Raw genomic sequence first — 19,687 nt, forward strand, 5'->3', positions numbered from 1 at the left:
GTTTTCCAAAGAGTTGCAATGGACTGTGGTGCTATTACAATCAAGACTTGAGAAGCTGCTTTAAAGGACAGCTGAGGACTGACTTCTCTTCCTGCCCTCCAGACTGAACAGAAACACCAACAAGAATGCAGAGATGGCTGGTTTGGTCCTTTTCAGCTTCTTAACGCAGAATGGGTGTAAGAAAAGTAGAATCCATTAATCTTGTTAGTGGTGATAAACAGATGTTCCCCTGTTCCACATGAAGCTACCACTCTGGACAGAACATCAGCCATTTGTTTTATCTCAAACTACTACCGTACAACTTGCTTCAGATTAAGTGTTTATTAAAATTAAAAATCACCATACAATAGAAACTATTTACATATTTAACTGATAGTCTGCTTAAACTGCACAGTTTGACTGAAGGAAGCCAATAGAAAAGCAATGAATATTTATGCTGCTGAACTTCAACTGCAGGCATGCTGAAGCTTTATCAAAAGGGTTTTAAGCTTCTGCAAAGTACCATTTGTCTAAATAATTGGGCTGAGGGGTGGCAAAGATGTACTGGGTTTCAATTGTAAGAACCAGTGTCATATTTGGGGGAAAAAAAAAACAACAACAACAAAAACAACCAAAAAAAACCCCCAACAAACAAACAAAAAAAAAAAACCCAACAAACAAAGAGAACAAAACAGTAATCTGTGTTGTAGTTACATTGCAATTGCACTAGCCCAGCTGTTTTGGTAATTTGATAGAACATTCGCTGTGTAGAGTTTAGCAAACTGCATTCTCTTTTATGAATTAGGTGTATATACCAAGCAACAAACCTACAGTGTCACTGCAATGTAACCTGACATCCTATTGCATATTTCCACAAATTGGTTTTGATAGTGATAGAGCTAGTTTTAGTTTTAAAACAGATCTGAGCTTAGTTAATTAAAGCAGCAAAAATATAAGGACTATTGTTTAATAATCATGGAGGATTAAAAATTAAGATTAAAATGTTTTCACTGGTAAGTCTCAGCGACTGCAATGAAAGTATTAACTTCCTTCAAAATCCTGTGCTTTCCCAGGGACTTCAGGTGATGACTTTGGCCTTGTGGAAAACTGAAGGTTGAACACAGAGCTAGGTCTGCTGCTGCTTCTGCCGTCATGTGTGTTCATATTGCACTTCTGCATCTGTGGTGGCTGGGTGATGCTTTGAAAATTATTTTAAATTTAGTATAAGTAATACAGCAGTAAACCAGAATCATCTTCAGTGTAAAGAATTACATACGTAACCCTTCCTTAAAGGAAACCATGACACTGTTTAGAAAGTCTTACAAGAGGTGATGGTACTCCAGATACTAATGTGAAATAACAAGGATATAAAAATAACTTTCACAATATGCTGTATTTCAAAAAAGATGATTTAAGAACATCACCATGTCTTAAATCTGTAAGTTCTCCTTCATTACTTTTTCTTTTGAAAACAGCTGTTCATGCATCTTCTCGCCCCTTTTATAAAGGTCTCCTTGTAATGTATTGCATGACTTAGATCCTAAGAAGGCGTTGTCAAACTACCACTGTGTGGTTGCTTTTTTTCCTTCTCCCTCCCCACCCCAAAAAGCCTGCTTGCTTCGGGATGTTTCTGCAGATGCAAAACACAGAGCACTTCAGGAGAACTTCAAACTTTAGAGGAACTATTTAAACCAAATAAAAACATTATTATTTCTCTGCAGAATTACTTTTTTCCTTCAACATTTCAGCCTCTGCACTCAGTTAAGATGTCCAAACTCATGAAGTAATTGGTTTGAGCAGTCTGTTCAAATAATGGTCCGTGCCAATGATCCATGGCAAAAGAAAAAGTGTTCTTTGTTCTATGGCTGTTGTTGATACTGCCCTTCTGTTGCTGTGTAGAAGTCATCAAGCACACTCTGTAGATAATCAAATGTTGGCCTCTCTTCTGCTTTGTCTTTCCAGCATGTTTTCATGATATCGTAAAGCTCAGCTGGACAGGTTTCCATACGTGGCATTCGGTACCCACGCTGAAGAGCAACCATCACATCTGAATTGCTCATACCTTCAACAAAAAAAGAAAGTTTTGATGAAATTATCTTAATTCTTAAAGAAAACCATTTTTTATTTACTTCAATCTAAAGATCTTCACCCAGTAATACAAGACTTGCTACTTATTAAAGGTAGCTACTAATATGAGTTTGGTAAACACGGCTGAGATGTGCACCAGCACCAGAGGACTTGCTCTGAAAATCCTGGGGAGAAGGTTTCTGTTTCCCCAGTTGAGCAGTGTGACCTCTTTAGCACCAAGACTGAGACTGGGGGTGAGATCATAATTCTTGTCTGCAGAACCAGCTCTGTTCTGTTCCTCTGAACAGCCCTGCCACCGTTTGTTCCGCCTCCAGCAGTGGTGAGATTCACAGCAAAAGCCCACCCTGGCATCAGCCTTTGTCTCTAGCTGCAGAGCTTCTAACCTGCTTTTTCTAGACCCCATCCACACTGAGACAGAGAGCAGCCGACGTGTTTGACCACCTTGTCCAACGCAGTAACTAACGAACACGCGGTCAGGTTTTCTTCTGCATTAGCTTTTGTGTAAGTGCTGCTGATTGCAAGATACTAGACGTAGTCACTTGTGATATTGTTACTTCTAACAGGTAATTTCTCCTCCCTTCTTCCTCATCCTGTTCCTATTGTACAAAGCCATTTTGCCAGCTGTGCTGAGCTTTGCTTTGTTTCCCTGTTATGGTTTTCTTTCAGAGGATAAGAACCAGAACTACCAGAAGTGCATCCTGAGCCTCACATGCCAACTAATGTCACATGAGAGAGGAAGACTGCCCTAGACTCCACTGCCCATTTCTCTCTTCTCCCTACCACCCCCCCTTTTATTTTTTTCTTTTTAAATCCTTGAGAGATTGGTTCACAGAATGACTTTGACACCTATCCTCCAAAGGTCAGCTAGGCCAGGGACAACAAAAAGGCTCACGGCTTCCTACCCAGAAACCTGTCTTTCAGCTTGTCCCTTCCTCTGCAAATCTTATGCGACCTGGTGGAGTAATTGTGCCAGGATCACCTTCTCCAGGACACAGTCTCTAAGCTTTCCGTACTCCCCGTGAATGCCATTTCTTCTGATGACTGAGCATGCAGGAAGCTCCTGTGCTTCAGCCTAGATATTTGCTGCCACCAGTGAAGACTTTCCCTTTTGAGAAGGGCATTCCAGACCCCACAGCCCCTGGCCGTTCCCCAAGCTAAATGCTCTACCTGGTGTGGTTCTCCCTAAGGTTACAGTTTCTCATGGTTTTCTCCGGCAATTCGGCCTCCAGTCAGGACACTGACTGCTCCTGCACAGGGCAGTTCCCCAGAGGTGCTGAGAGGATGCAGGATGGGTCCCACTCCGAGCAACGCTGGCAGTGAAGATGCAGATGTGGTGCCCCCCCGAGTACGTGGTGGCTGTGCAGCTCTGTTGCTGCAGACTGTGTGGAGCTTTGTACGTGTTATTTGACTACTAAAGCTATGATTTAAGCCCCTGAGCAGGTAAGGACACATCTGAATTACAACCAAATGACAGCTTTATCCGGTATAACTACATTGATTATTCAAGATGATTATAGTTCATATAGCTGACTTCAGTTCAAACCTTCTGGCTTTAACTTTTGCTAGAAATACCGTCAGCCATGTAATCTGAGTCTGGATCAGAGTGCTTACTTTGGGCACATCTTTTGTATTTTCAGTTCCTCTTTGGAAGGAGAAGTAAAGTTATCCTGAGCTAATACTGCACACGTGTGTAGAAAAAATGTATTTTGAAGGTAGCAGTGGAATGGCATGTCACAGAATAAGGAATTGCTTGTATATAAAGACAAAATAAATAGAGGAATAAAGGCAATAAAGCATTTTATAGAGAACAGTTATCTGACTCCTTGAGTTTAAAGAAATGGATGGTGTATAATGTATGCAGTAAAATTATTATTCATACTATGCAAAACCTTAGTTAACTCTGTGCTGCTACACGAGGACTGCTGCTACTCCTCTTTCCTGCAGAATGGGGCTGATTCTGTGGGTTTAAGTACTTTGTAGGATTATGCCTAGATCTAGTGCCCGAAGGATCTTTTTGAATGCCAAGGACAAAGCGTGTGTTTCAGCTAACCTGCAGGAAAACTATCTGTCTGTTAAATAACCATTTAAGTTCACAAGACAAAAGTGAAAATACTTTTATCAGTATTCCATAGGAGTTACGTCATGAACGTACTTGCAGACATTTGGGGTTTTATTTAAAACAAAAAGGCTTACCTATCTACCCCACAGTCCAAGCAGCATTCTCAAAATAGCTACTTGTTTAACTTTTCCTTTTAAAAATTATTTTTATATTTTTGAGGCTAGAGAATTGCCTGTCTCATCAAAACTACATCCTAATCAGTAAAAGAAATGTATCTCACATGCATATTTGTCATACTTACACCCTCTTAAACGCTAGCAAATGACATTAGCTCTAAAGGTTTGGTACATGTCTGTGAATTTATGCTGTGGTACCTGTTAAGCTTCACAGATAAAGACTTATTTCCTTACATTAGAGCCTGGGAAATGATGTGAACACAGTGGTATGGAGGAAGAATCCTGCTGTACAGCAAGTGGCATATTTTGTAAAGAGCAACAGACGTAATTGGAATGCAAGTATGGATCTTGCCAATATTTGACATACTCTATAATCACCTGGAAATTAGTTTAACAAGCAATTCAACTTATTTGCTCAGAGAAACAGATACTTGTAGTTCCTGAAATTATAGTCCCATTAAATGCTTTGAGTTTTTCAGGAAGAGAAGCAGCTGTTGGAATTTAAGAACAAAGATCACAAAAGCTCCAAGTTTCTTGGCTGGAAATGCTCCCTACCAAGTTGCCTGCATAGATTTTCTTCACAGGTATTAACTTTTTGCCAGTTTCAACTCAAACTGCTTCATATGCAGCTTTATGCTGAATAGTCTTTAGTTGCTGGAGCTGGTTAATAATTGAAAATAATATTTTGAAGCATTTTCATTAGAACTGAAAAATCAATTTACTGTTTCTTTCCAGTGGCTGCTGGTTACAACTTATCACCAAGTTACTCTTGCCATGCTGGGGTAATTTGTCCAAACCTGTCACATCTCTTCATGTAAATTGGTCACCCATTTATTTCATTGTCCTTTTGGTTCTTCAGTATCAACTTTCAGTCTAATAGGCTATTTCAATTTATACTTCTATTTAACATAGACATATATGCCTCTTCCAGTTTAATGCAAGCAATGCCTACAAACTATTAAAATCTTCCATTATGTAGTCAAGAGGCTGCTGCTTCTAACTGCTGGTTGACAAATGAATCCACAGTGTATGGCCTATTTATGGTCCTCATAAAAATGCTCCCATATTTAAAAAAAATATTGCCCAGACTTCCTCTAGAAGACATATTTTCCCACAGTAGTGCAGCAGTACCGTGTCTGCTGCACAGTTTGATTTTGTTCTTAAAAGAAAATATGATCTGTTTTACAGAGGTAAAGAGAGAGCAGGCTTAGCTGCAGCATTAAGTATTGGATTGGGTTTTGTATTTTTGTAGTGCTGGTTTCCAGGTGAGCTTGTAGCTTTGCTCAGGGAAGGACAATTTTCAAGGCATCCAGAAATAACCTTGTGCCCCCAGCTCGGCGTAAGCAACTGTCTGGATACATAGGCCTGTGCTAATGGGGAAAAAAAACGTATCCCAACTGGTGCTGCATACAACTCCCATCTGCTCCTTCCTGGGGACATGAGCAGTGTTCAGAATAGCTTTGGGAGGACCTGCTACTGAGCCACATGTTTCATAGCCCGTACCTAAAACCCAACCCAGAGCGTATGTTTAAACACTTAGCTGTGCAAGCAGCCCTCTCACCTCTTGAAGTTTAAAGAGGGCTACTTTTGAGCTTAAGTGCTTTCCTGGACTAGAGCCTTACGGAGCACTGAGAATGTCTGGTTTGGCTCTACCTCTTGTATGGGAAGTTGATATGTTCTTCCATAACATAGTGCAAAGCTGGCCACCATCACCCCTTCCCCGCTGCCCAAGTGCTGTGGGAGGTCCCGTCTCCCTGGGCCCAGAGGTGTTGAGCCTACCGGCATTTCAGGGACTCGCGTGTGCCCCTTTCCCATCTCTGGCAGGTCAGGATGCAGAATTCCAGCTGCTGGCAAAGTGGTGGTGAAAACATTTTCACTGTTTAAACAGCAAGAGCTGTTGCACTGGAAGCCCTGGGAAAGCTTTGCTCGGATGAAATATCTGCTCTCCCTCTACTGCCTGTAAACTGCAGGATCCTAAGGGTTCTTCTCAGAAGTTACTCCATCTATGAGATGTGCAGGACAGGTGAACACGGCTGCACTTTCCCCATTTGCCCACAGGATAAGAGAATTTAGGTCAATTTTCCATCACCTTGGTAAACTTAAATGAATGCACTCTGCTGCCTGGAGTTAATCAGCTATGCCTGAGATGTGATGATTTTGTGTGCATAAAAACACCCTTCATACAAGGCTGTCTCTGCCTGCTGGAAACATTAATATGTATTTTGTTTAACGGAAAGAAAACCAAAAATGAAGCAGATAACCATTTCACAGCTAACTAATGCAGCCACAACTGATGTACTCCTCTGTGGTCTTGTACCTGAACTGTACGGAGCAACAAAGAGTAAATAGTCCTAGCAGTACATCAAGACTGCTTTAGGGTCTGCTTTCATTTTTGTTTACATTAGCTAACACTGACAAATTATTACAGCCTATTTGCTAGTGAAAACATGCTTTCTTAGTGCTCTCACATACTACAATATTAAAAACCCCAGCACCTTACACAGCACCATCAGAACTTGTAGCACTGCATCCTCACTGTGGGACTGTGCCGCTGACTGTCAAGCCGGGATCAGTGACAATGCATCCTTTGCTTCAGATGTAACACCCTCTGAATATATAAAAACGACTCTGCGTTCACGGTGTCGTTAGCGTGTTTACTAAAATTAACCCCAGAGAGGCATGTGATTTACACATACGGCGACTATATACGTTTCCAAAGCAGTAAAGTTACCTGCAAGACATTTTCCAAATCACTGCTGTCGCTACTGTCAGATGCCAGTTCTTTCCCTGCATATTTTCTTTGCTTTTTAACGTCAAAGTATAAATACGGAATAACGGTATAAACACGCGCCCATACCTGGATAAGGAATCTTTCCATATGTAACAATTTCATACAGGAGAATCCCAAATGACCACACATCAGATTTAATAGTGAAAGATCCATAGTTAATTGCCTCTGGTGCTGTCCATTTAATAGGGAATTTTGCACCTAAAAAAAAAAAAAAAGTCTCAATCAGTCAAAGGTAAATATATAAAGTCACTAAAAGGTCTTAAATAACTTGCCTATGATACCCCTAAATTAGCAGAGTTACCAGCAACTTCTTCTGTCCAAGAGTTATCAGCAGAGCTGTGCTGCAGGATGGATGCTGCCTCACTGCACATCCTGTGTCAGAGGTGCAAATAAGACGATGAAAGTTACATAGCACCTTTTGACTCTTAGGTATGATGAATTTTTCCCAAAATTTCAGTCACCATTTTCCCTTCTGCCTAGTGGTCAGGCAACAATCTTACCATTCCCGTCACCTGGAACTTTGCAAGACTTTAACTATTCCTGTTTTAAAGAAAGTCAGTCTAGCTTCAAGATACACTTGAATGGATTTCACTTTCAGCCATAGATGCAAAAGCAGTAGCAAGTCATATCTTAATGAGTCATATCTTCAAATCCTGTTTTTCATGTCTAATAAATTGATTTCAGAAAAAGCAAACTCCTTCTGGTTAAATAAGAAAAGTTCAAGCAGCCTTTGTTGGGGAATATTACATTAGCTCTTCAGAAAACCAAGAGTAATACAAGCAGATTCTCTCTATGACCTTTTTAGCCCGCTTTATCATTCTGGCACAAAATACCAGGTAAGCTAGGAAACTTTTCTGAATGGCAGAAAACACATCAAAGAAACTCAGCATTAAGAATTTATAACCTGAAAGGTTCATTTAATCAATATACAATGTCCAGAGCTAGCTAAATCCCCATTGTATGGATACTGTACTTCTGAAAACTGCTTAATTGGGCCATTCCCTATGATATATTGAATTACTGTTACCCAGTGAGTGCTGAATAGTTCCTCTTCCTTTAATCTCAACTGTAGAGCATTGTTCTCTTTATTCTTCACCCCTTAGTTCTTCCACCCCTGTCCTACATTAGCACAGTTTCCATCCAGACTGTGTGAAAATATGATGTGCTGTCTTTAAAATGAGGGGGGGAAAGCCAGCCAACAAACTTGCTCCAAAAAGTTACCCTAATGCAATCTGGGCACGGAAGCATAAATAAAAACTTTTCGCTGCAGCAAACTGACCACACACTTCTTGAGAGGATCCTTCACGACATTAACCAAACACACGTGGCAAAACCCAGACAAATATCTTTAATCATATTTTTAATCCCCTCCTGCCAGTCCTGACCCTGCTGTGATGTGCCCTCCCATCCGTGTGCTGAACAGGGCCATGACCCAGCCCTGCAGTGTGCCTACACAGAGCAGCAATGCTTCTGAGCACACAAATCAGTGCTGTCGTTCCTAAAGCAGCTTTAAAAGATGACCAGTTCTGCTAAAGGTTTTCTTTTTACCAGCAACTACAACCGCTAGGGCTCCTTCCTTTCCCTAAGTGCAAATAGCATTAAAGGATGCGAAGGGAAAATAAGCTCATATTTTCTTGGCATTTAATTCAGTGGGATGGAAGCTGTGGCTGTGCAATTAATTTGTTCAATTTAGAAAAACCCATGTGCAGTTAAGTACTCTTAATTTTATTTGTTCTTCAAAGTCATTTAAAACAAACTTTTCAGAAAGCCTGGGGAGCACACAAAGATTATTGGTTTCCTTATTCTTTTCTGAAGCTGTTGGCTTTAGAATGCTGCCTCTAGGAAGTTATCATGGCATTTTCTGTCTTTGGTGACCATATTATTGTTAGATACAGCCTCACTGCCTCCCAGAGGCTGAAGTTTTAAAGACAAAAATAAAAATTCATACCTTCCCTTGCTGTATATTCATTGTCTTCGATGACTCGTGCTAGTCCAAAATCTGCAATTTTGCACATCAGTAAGTCTGAAACCAGAACGTTTGCTGCTCTCAAATCTCGATGGATATAATTTTTTCTTTCTATGTACGCCATCCCTTCTGCAATCTGTAACCAAAGAAACAACTATTTTGATATTTCAACACCGTCAGCAGGTCTGACCTCTCTGTTCTTTCAAGGTATCAGCAAAGCTGCATCCATGTATTCGTTACCAGTATCTTAGGAGCATTTTTCAGATGGAAGCAAGGAAAGGGTGATTGCTATGAAAACCTATATGTAGATCCTGCAAAACTATACTTACAGTAGCAGATTCAAAAGAATTGTTTGGTTGAATAACAGCTGACAGGATTAAAGATATGTATTAGAGACATTTCCTGAAACAAAATCTTAATTAAAATGTTCCTAAGATTTCTACCAAAATATTATCTTCCCCAAATGATTAACCAATATATTTTCCAAATACTAAGGGAATGGAAGGAATTAAACAAGTTACAGATGTTCTTTTAAGGACTGATGAAGCAACAGTGCAGATAAAGTTAAAAAAAACCCCAACAACTTTCTATTTACCCAGTTTAGGCCTGGACAATCAGGAAACAATTACTAAGAGAGGGCAAACAACTTAATTTTCTTCTACAACAACATGTACCTGCTCATACATGCAGAGTGTTTGGCAACAGCCAGCTCTCAGATACTATCATAAGTAAATTGAATTTGTATTTCAGCAACCCAAATTAAAGATTATTAATGTCATCAAAATACGGACGAGGAAAGATTTTTTCAGTATTTGCCCAGACTACCTTTTTTCTTTTTTTTTTTTTTTTTTCCCTGAAGAAAAACGTTTTACTTTTCAGAAAAAAAAAAAAAAAAAAAAAAAACCTGAAATAATAGCTTCTAAACTCAGTGCAATAAACCTGATGTATAGATTGTATTCAACCCAAAAGTTTAAGAGGAGCTAGGGAAAAGGAAAAGTAAACGCCGTGCTTGTGAGCTGTCAGATTTTTCTCTTCCCTGTGAGACTCTGGTGCTGGGCTGTTCCCCACCCATGGCCCAAGCTGTAGGCAGGTAAGGCTCCAGGGTGTCTGCGGGTGGGTGACGGGCAGCTCGCTCTTGGCCACGCGGTTTGGGGAACGCACCGGCTCTCCGATGTGCTAACGAAGCAGCAGAAAGGGTCCTTCTCCAGCGCCAGTGCCCAGCACGCTCCTACCTGGGCTCTTTCCTCTCCGCCTCAAGAGGAGGCAAGTTCACGGATCCCTTCTCAGCACCAGAGGTGCTCATTTCAGCCGTGCAGTAAAGCAGGCAGGAACACCTGACCAAACTTTAAGAAAACATTAATGCTACTTCTGCTTACCCATTTTTAAAAAGTCCCCGAGGGCTACTGTGAAGGCGCACACTGCCACCACGTACAGCACAAAACCACATGGTCTTTGTTCCTCTTTTTCAGTTTAGGCAGTGGAAAAATAGAGCCACTTGCCCTCCCACCTCCTTCTACTGCACACCTCTTCTTACAAACAGATATATTCTTCAGAGCCACTACACTGCCCTTGTACAACTCAGGGGGGTTCTCATACTAAACCAGAAAGAAACTCTGATGATGAAGAGAATGAAGAACACCTGCATTTCTCATTTTCTAGAAATAAATAAGACATTTTATAATGAAGGAAGCAGCTACTACTGAATAATTGCCAGAGACTCTTACTAGGGACTTAGAGACAAAATAGAAGAGTAGTATTTGATTAGAGCCTGCTCTGCCTCTCCCTCCTCCCCACATGATTACTTGGATTTGGGGAGGAATGAGAGATGCAAGGGAAGGCTTTGCTGTATCTTACAATGCTGAAATCGGACCGGCCAGCTTGGCAGATACAACCAAAATGAAGACAGATCCACTAATGTCACCAAAAATATATCAACCATTACAAAAGAATCAACTTTCCTCCTACTTTACTACACAGATTTAACATTTGGGTGAACGGCTGGCTGGGGAATGAAGAACCACTTCATGAAAGAGATATAATGGTGATACTTAGTTTCCAAGTACAACCAAGGAAAGCCTTTGGAAAAACCATTTTATTTCCTCTTATTTATGCCAGACTCACTGAAGTCATCATCCGATTAGTCACAAATGAAGAATGTGACATCAAACAATCCATTATGTTTTCAGCAAATACAAAGTACATTCCTGTGAAATTCCAAGACAATAGTTTTGACTGCACTGCATCAAAGAAATTCAGAGATGCCACGTATATGCAGGCATTTGGGCACACAAAAAATTCCCAAGAAGGAAAAGAATAATGGGCAAGGAATTTTGAATGGGAGAAGGAGAGGAAACACATAACTGGACAACCGAATTCATACATCTGGTCACGTTAGACCTTTGCTTGTGGGACAAGAAAGAAAAAAAAAAAGAGGATTTTTTGATCAAGGGAATGGGTGCCAGAGCCCATGTGATAGCTCTTTATTATAATTGTTGGGTTTTCATTGCCAAATGAGATGTTAAAGGTAGAGAAATTCATGGGAACAAAAGAAAACGAAAGACTTTTCCCCCCCCTCTTTTAATGATCATTGGTACCTGTCAAGACAGTTCTGCTACCTGTAACTACTACTCAGGAGCAGGATGGGAAAGCTAATTTGGGCTTCTGGAACACATTTTGTGGCCTTTAAGAGATGATTCTGCCTACACTGCACAAGTGTTACTACCAAGAAGGGAGCAGTTTCCCCTTCACTTTAATGAACTACTGACAATGCTTCTGGAAACACCCAAGTTAAATCTTTTTAAAAACAACCAACCAACAAATCTCTAAATACTAGGAACTATACACCCAGGGTAAGAACGGAAGAAAAGTCTTCTGGAAGAAATAAATCACTCCACATGACAGCCTCTGTATTGCAAAGCTTCGGCTAAAAGTCACACAAGAAATGAATGACTCGGGGCCACAGTTCTGCAGACACCTCTGTCACCCATTTGGGGTGTGATTTCAGCAGGCAGTGCTCTTTCCTCTCTGTTTCTGCTCTTTCTACTTGTAAAACAGGGTAATTTAACTTCTTGGAACATATGTGGTTCCTTTCACAAATAGGTATAAAACTCTTTTAAAATCCTGAAAGAAAATGGTAACAAAAGCAAGGAGCAAACAGTGTTGCTTTGAAAACACACATTCCCTACTTTCTGACTCATTTTTTGTAGCTTCTGAAGGTGCTTGGAGAAAGTAGCAAAAGCAGCAGAGGACTTTGAAGCAGGGAGGGGAGAACTTAACAAAGCACCTTTTTGGGAGAGGACACTCTTCTGTCACAGAAAAGCTACACCATCTGAAAAGCAAAAGCACTTGGTCACAACTCACAGACTTCCTTGGTGAGACATCACAGATGATGCTAAACTGCATGCAGAGGCATGGGCAGTTCTGTGCTTCTCTTTTTCAGAAGGTGAAACTCAGCTTTTGTTTTTCTTTGTTTGTTTGTTTTTGGGTTGGGTTTTGTTTCACTTTTTTTTTTTTTTTTTTTTTTTTTTTTTTGTGTTACAAAACCAGAGGACTTCTGGATTCATTCATAGCTCCATTTTTCAACTCAAAGACATGTTTGATTTCAACTTCCATTCCAAGGTTTGTGATCCTCTTTTGCAAGAGTTATTTCAAATAAGCCATGATTTACACGTAGTTTGCAATGCTGTTTCTTCATGCAGAGAGGGGGTTATGGCAACGTGTAATGGATTCCGCTTGTGCATTTCTAGGCTGTATGTAAAAATCTGGAATACTAGAGGCCAGATTCATTTGCTTAAGATCAACCTGATAGGATGTTTTTACATCATGCTGAGAACATATTATATCATGTTGAGAAGGAAAAGTAAATAACAGGGATTGTGAAACAGAGTGGAATGAAAATGAACAGGAACGGCAAAGTATGATTTTTTTTTTTAGTCAGAAAAGCAAGAGTTTTAAACAACCTGGAGCACTACCAGGTGGAACCTCATGGGGGAAAAAAGTCTCAGGAACAACCACACCATCGAAAAAACAATTATAAGTGCAAGGACAAATCATACTTATTGTAAAGACAGTGCCTGATGAGAAAAATTTGGCCAAATTGTACATGGTCAGAAGCACCCCAAAATGATAAAGTCAAATTGCAAAATATAAAAAAAATAGCCCAATATGAAAAAAATCGGAAGGGCCCACCCACAGAAAGTACTACAAATGGTAAGTATAAATAGGGGTGCATTAGTAACAAGACAAGACCAAGGAAAATATTCACATTAAACAGATGGAGAAGACTACATACAAATGCTACAGAGAAATTTTTAAATGCCTGCCTTTGCTTCAGTCTCCACTGAAAGGGCCAAGGATGTACATGCAGTTAACATGAATGACAACAGGGTAAGAACACAGTTAGGACAGTTTAAATAGATACAAGAGGTTTATGAGACACCTGAAAACTGTCAGTAAATAGAGACTGATACATCCACACTTGCCTGCAGAGCAGGCAAGCAAAATGGGGAAAAAAATGTGAGTGATGAATCTGTATTTAAAGTTGCTCCTAGCTTTTATTTGGTCAACTCTGGGAAAAAAAAAAAAAAAAAACAAAACCCAAAGGGCATGATCTACAGTTTCAAAAGTTTTGTGAAACATCTAGGCTAAGAACCTCTCCAATCCTCTCTTGTCATATCTTAAACCAAAACCATGTAGAAATGATTATTTAGAGGTGGTTTAGCTATACTTTTAAAAGATTTCCCTTTATGCTGGCAGATGTGGTTTTTTACTCTTTTCAGGATCTGTACTATAAAACTACACGTGCAGGCGGCAGAAGGCAGGCATTGGTGAATAAAGGCAGCCTCCAAATTCCCTCTGTATCGCTGCTGCCTGCGAGCCAAGTGAAGCCAAACCACGGCGCCCGCTCCCCGGTGCCACGCCGGGGCTGGGCTGGTGCCCCTGAGGGTCCGGCCGGCCGTGCCCGGGACATCCCGGCCACTTCCCTCGTCCTTTGCTCAGCAGGCGGGGGACGGTGCCCTCAGAGATGCTCTCAGCTGCCCACCTGGGCTGCTCCGGCCCACGGCTCGGCGGGATGCTCCTGCCAAAGCAGGTAAAGCAGCCCAAAAAACCCAGGCTGGCAGTGAGTGCAAAGCATGGAGGGTGGGAGGGGGCGTCCTGCTAGTGAATTTTAAGCAGAGGAAATAATGGAGTATAACCTGAGGTTCACACCACCTTCAATTTGGTAATTCTCAGTTCCTAGGGAAGAGACTCACTAAAAAACAGTCTGCAGTTTTGAAAGGTTTGAAGCAAACACATGTTACTGATCGGGACAAGATTGTCTTTGGTCTGGGATGAACCAAAACCATGTCCCTTTAAATAATGTCCAGACGCATGATAAAATAAAATACACTTCTTGATCCTTTTCAAAACAAGAGTCCATCTTCATGTGACTCTGTCTACAAAGAGTGTGTAGACCCTTTGTATCTGTCCATCGAAAACTGTTGAGAAATAGTCACGTTTTAATCTTCAAGTGATATATCCGTTTAATACCAATTTCCAGCTTGCAGCAGTGCTTATCCTAAAGGTGAAGTCAGGAAAGGCTGCAAAACATATTCCTCTTGTTCCAGTCAAGCAGCTATGTAGTCAAAGCAGACCCACAGGGAAAAAAGTATTATTAAAGTAACGTATATAATTATGCACTGGAACGTTAGAGGGTATCATTAAAAATGAAAGAAACATGAAAAGGAAGATGGTGAAACTGCAGTAGAAATCTCCCAATGCCAAATAAGAGTTAAGATGAATTCTGATTTAGGACTTTAACCTCTCTTCTTAAAAGAGAGGGGAGAGAAGGATTAAAACACTGCATCAAAAATATCTTAATTCTATTCTATTCTAAGCTTATTACTATTTTAATGGCATTGTAGCCTTAGAAGGCAGAAAGAAGAGTTGCTAGTGAAGTTGCAATCATAGAAGAATTCATGAAAGTATCAGCACTGGACGGGAAAGAAGAAAGACTGGTTTTGTGACAAAGCTTTGACCAGCTTGAAAGGTATGACGTGAGTATGTTCAGTAACAACTGATATAATTTTCCTAACCACAGCCACCACGCATGTGTGCTACACGGTAGATAACGGATTTGCATAAGAAGCAGGAAGAGTTTACACATGCAAAAGGTTCACTGAATTCACGTCGTATGCTTTCAGCAGATCTCATCAAGCAGAAGCAAGTATGGTTTCAAGAACTGTGAAACAAAGAATCGGGAACTCTTTGGGTAAATTATCTCTGGGGCAAGAAAAAAAAAAAAAAAAAACAACTGGTAAAATCCAGAGTTTCCTGGTTGGTGTAGTGCTGAAGGAGCTAGGCTGTTGCCTGTAGGTGACCAGGGGGGAAGACAGGCAGGCAGTCTGCACAGGGATGGTTTTGGCATTAGCAGGATTTGGCAATGTAGCTCATGGATAGAGCAATGAAATTCATTTACACTCCACCTTGCAGCTGGGAACCAGCAGCTAGCAGCACCTTTGGGTTCCCTGAGCAGACAGACAGAAGCCCCAGGAAGAGGAACCACTTGTCTACCGTGTCAGCTACTGCCCGCCCGACACACGGCAGCGGCGAGAGCAGCCGATGAGGCACCCACGCCCCCGCCGCGGTCACGCAGGCAGGGAAGCGTGATTTTGCCTTCTGCGTATTCCTGGATGTTTCTGGCATGTCTGACATACTGACAAGCCTGCTGACTTCTATGGGAGATGCCACAGCTCTGCTCTGTACTAAAACAGCTTGTATGTGCTTGAAGAGACATTTGCAACACTCAGCTTCCTTCAAAACACACTCCTTTCAGAGACTTCTAGCATTCATCTCCAGTGGCCAAAATCATCTTTGCCGGGGCATAGCTAACACCAGATTTTCCAAGCCCCCACTCATATGTACTAATTAAAACACAAAAAAGAAACTTCAGCTCTTTCAGAGGGCAGACTGCTTTAGGAACCAAGCTGGACCACCCTCCTCGCAAGCATTTTCTTGTCATGTTTTCCACAAGCCTAATTTCATAAATTGTGATTGTTAGTACAGAAAAAAAAAAAAAAAAAAAACATAAAAATCCTGAATCCACAGCTATATGCTAAAGCATTCACTTGATGTAAGTGTAACTAAGTAGAATCACAGAATCAGAGAATGGTTTGGGTTGGAAAGGACCTTTAAAGACCATCTAGTCCAACCCCCCTGCCATGGGCAGGGACATCTTCAACGAGATCAGGTTGCTCAGAGCCCCGTCCCACCTGGCCTTGAGTGTTTCCAGGGGTGGATCATCTACAACTGCTCTGGGAAACCTGTTCCAGTGTTTCATCACCCTCACTGTAAAACATTTCTTCCTTATATCTAGTCCGAATCTACCCTCTTTTAGTCTAAAACCACTACCTCCTGTCCTATTGCTACAGGCCCTATTGAAAAGTCTGTCCCCAGTACTCAGCTATCACTGTCAAAAATGGCAATCATTGAGGGTGGACGTTAAGCAAACTAAACAGCAAAATCAGTATTGCAGAGTGGGAATATATTTGATTATTTGCCTGGAAAATGCCATCTTTTTAAAAGGTGTTTATTTCATCTAGGGGAGCAGACCTTACTTTTCTTTTTGCAAAATCAGAATGTTTCACCCCTTGTAAATGCAGATTTCTTTCAAGACTGTTCAAGGCAAAGGCATTATGAAGTCAGTGAGTGGAGCACTAACAGCAGCCTGGCAATGGAAACACCAGCCCACGGCACTCTTGAATACCACTTGGAAAACTGGCTTCAGCTGAGGGTTCGTGTTGAACTACCTGCACTACATCCTTCAGCTATCTGATAGTCACAGCGGCGGCATCCTCCCCTCCCTTCTTTGTCCCAGTCTCTCCTTATCTGACAAGGCAAAGGCCATTCCTCTGGATAAACAGGTGACAAACTAAGTGGAACCACTTCTTGCCCATTTTCCTTCTGCTGTATCACAAGTCCACTGGTAAAGTACCCTTCTGCAATGGGTTGGGTTCTTTCAGCAACTTTTGTTGCAATAGACATCTTGTGTGCAGACATGTGGATGTGAGCAAGCCAGCTGTGTAGGGATGCCATGGTTGGGAGCAGGTCAGCTTCGTGCAACATCACAGATGTATGAGGGGAAAAGTAAGCCGATCCTCAGCTACCCTTTCCTGCATTTTCAGTTTTTCTGAGGAGCTGGGACAGTCTGATAAAATGTCTTGCCAGCATGGTGTGATTAGACAGTCATGAAGAGCTCATCATGAACTTCCTTCCATGCTTTTTCTTTTTTTTTTTTTTAACACAGCTCTCCAAATTTCTTTCCCCTTAGGCTGTACAGAGAGTTTAACAATACTGCTGTAAGAATAAATGAGTGTTCCATTTGTACAAACCCGAGTCATACCAAAAATAATAGACACATTTTATATTCTCCTTTATATACAGCCTACATTCTGGAAAACTGTGATCCACGAGTTTTCAGTAAAATTACCATTACTTTAGCAGTAGGCCAAAAGAGTTTGAAAATATTTTTGTCTGTATTTTGCCCTAAAGACCCATTGACTAACATTCAGACCGTCAGAGTTATAGAGAAGATCAGTGGAACATCTGTGTTGGTCAGAGGGAAATCTCTGGTCCAAAAACCACACGCAGCCTGCAAGTCTATTCCACACAGTCGTGTTAGTACCCAGTGATATTAAGGGATCCTTACAAATGTGCTCAAAAACCCTGCCAATTCTTTACATAAGAAAAATCCCAGTATCTCTGTTCTAAAGTTTTGTTTGGGCTGCAGCTAGAAATCCTCAGAGAGGCCTTCCTGAGCATCCCTTTAAGGTGACTCTGCAACCCAACGCACGGCTCACTCGCAGGAATTTCTGTCTGTAGTCTGCATCCTAGGGGAAGAGAGGGACTTCTCCTGTCACCTGAGCTGCACGAGGTCCTGCCCCCTGAGGCCAAGGGCAGGAACTGGCTCTGAGAGGTTGTTGTCAGATGGGGGTGACAAGTGATGTTCACTTCAAAGTGACCCGAACTTCAGAGCTTTGTAAATGACAATCGCTGACTCCTGTCATCTTGGAAGTGATTTACCCAAGTTGTACACAGAGTTGCTTTCTAGTTCATTAGGCCTTTTAAGCCTCACATTTCTGAAAACAAAATATTCATTTAAAATGAACACAACATCCCTAACTCTAGTAAAAAGGTCTTCTATAAAATCATATCTGCTTTCCTCTCCACATCCTGCGTCTCCTTTCATATCACTGCCGACAGATGTTCTTCTCCCCCTTGAATTTTACACACTTACTTTCAAAGCTACACTTTTTTTTCTGCCCACTGTTATTTATTCATCTTTCCAGACCATGACCTTGGATCCAGCAGGTTTTCCACATCGACAAAGCTTCTGCCCCACTAAATTCTCAAGAACAAGTTATCCAAAGAGTTTGGAAAACTTGGAAAGCCTATAGCTACACTGGATCAACAATTACAGCAAAACCAGCTCCTGTATTGAATCTATGTTATATAAAACCCTATATTTGATATATTGAACATCTATATAAGAATATGTGACATATAATATACCATAGGATAGAATAGTTCCAGTTGGAAAAGATCTCCAATGATCATCTAGTCCACCTGCTTGACCACTTCAGACCACCTTAACCAAAAGTTAAAGCATATTATTAATGGCATTGCCCAAATGCCTCTTGAACACTAACAGGCTTGGGGCATTGACCACCTCTCAAGGAAATCCATTCCAGGGTTTGACCATCCTCTCAGTAAAGAAATGCTTCCTAATATCTAATCTTATATTTCTTTGTATAGTAATAGTTATATAAAACAGTTATCTAGTGTTCTTATAGTGAATTTTTGGTATAAATCACTGATATTTTATTATATATTTTTAAAGCTTTCTCATCTTTCTTCATTAATTGTAAAAAGTTAGTTTAATAGAGTACAATAGACTGCAAACACTAATGCATATTGAAAACCCCGAAAGGTTGGTGAAACCTATCAGAAATGCCTTCATTATCTATTAGTAACATGAATTACAACTTGCAAAAGCCCAATTTTTACTCTATTTTCTATAAGCCTCCCTGAACATCTAATGCTGCTAACTGTCTGAGGTGAAACACTGGGCTCCAGGCACCTTTGATCCAGGTTTTGATACACAAATCACTCTGGGATCTCTCTCAGATTTCATTTATGACATGGGATAATTTGTATATTTTGAAACAATCATCTCGGTTCATAAATCAGATACTAGTACATGAAACATCATTTGATTAGATTTCATTTTTTTCACAGTAATTTACATAAGAATTTGAAATCAACAATAATCCCTTGAGGTTAAGAGAAATTTGATCAATTGACTTGACTTGAGACTTGAAAATGACACATTTATTAACACTGAAGGAATCTTATAAGTACAAACGCACAAACTTGTACTTACTATTTCAACTCACAGCCACTCAAATTGAAAGTAGCCTTTCCACAAAGGAAGGTAGCTGCGTACCACTGCCATCTAAGCAGGTTGCCAGCAGTATCTAAGAGTTAAGCCTAACTTCACCTATTCCCTTTGAAACCTCTTTTAACTATTCCCTCCCGTCAAGTAACCTTATTTACTCAGACCAAAAACTTATTTGAAAATGAAATTATTT

The 19,687-nt window shown here is 40.7% G+C and overlaps 1 protein-coding gene across 3 annotated transcripts in view; it reads right to left on the reverse strand.

The window, feature by feature from the left end:
- Positions 1-306: 306 nt before the first annotated feature.
- Positions 307-19,687, reverse strand: part of LYN (LYN proto-oncogene, Src family tyrosine kinase) — a 55,136-nt gene continuing 35,755 nt past the window's right edge. For all 3 annotated transcript variants that reach the window (XM_032994397.2, XM_032994395.2, XM_032994396.2), the window contains 3 exons: positions 9,042-9,195; positions 7,160-7,291; positions 307-2,041 (listed from right to left, as the gene is read on the reverse strand). In XM_032994397.2, the coding sequence (XP_032850288.1) occupies positions 1,839-2,041; positions 7,160-7,291; positions 9,042-9,195 (489 nt within the window). In that variant the 3' untranslated portion in view covers positions 307-1,838. The remainder of the gene's footprint in view (positions 2,042-7,159; positions 7,292-9,041; positions 9,196-19,687) is intronic.

Source organism: Tyto alba, unplaced genomic scaffold (assembly GCF_018691265.1).
Source record: "Tyto alba isolate M040663 unplaced genomic scaffold, T.alba_DEE_v4.0 Super-Scaffold_9, whole genome shotgun sequence".
NCBI classification, from domain to species: Eukaryota; Metazoa; Chordata; class Aves; order Strigiformes; family Tytonidae; genus Tyto; species Tyto alba.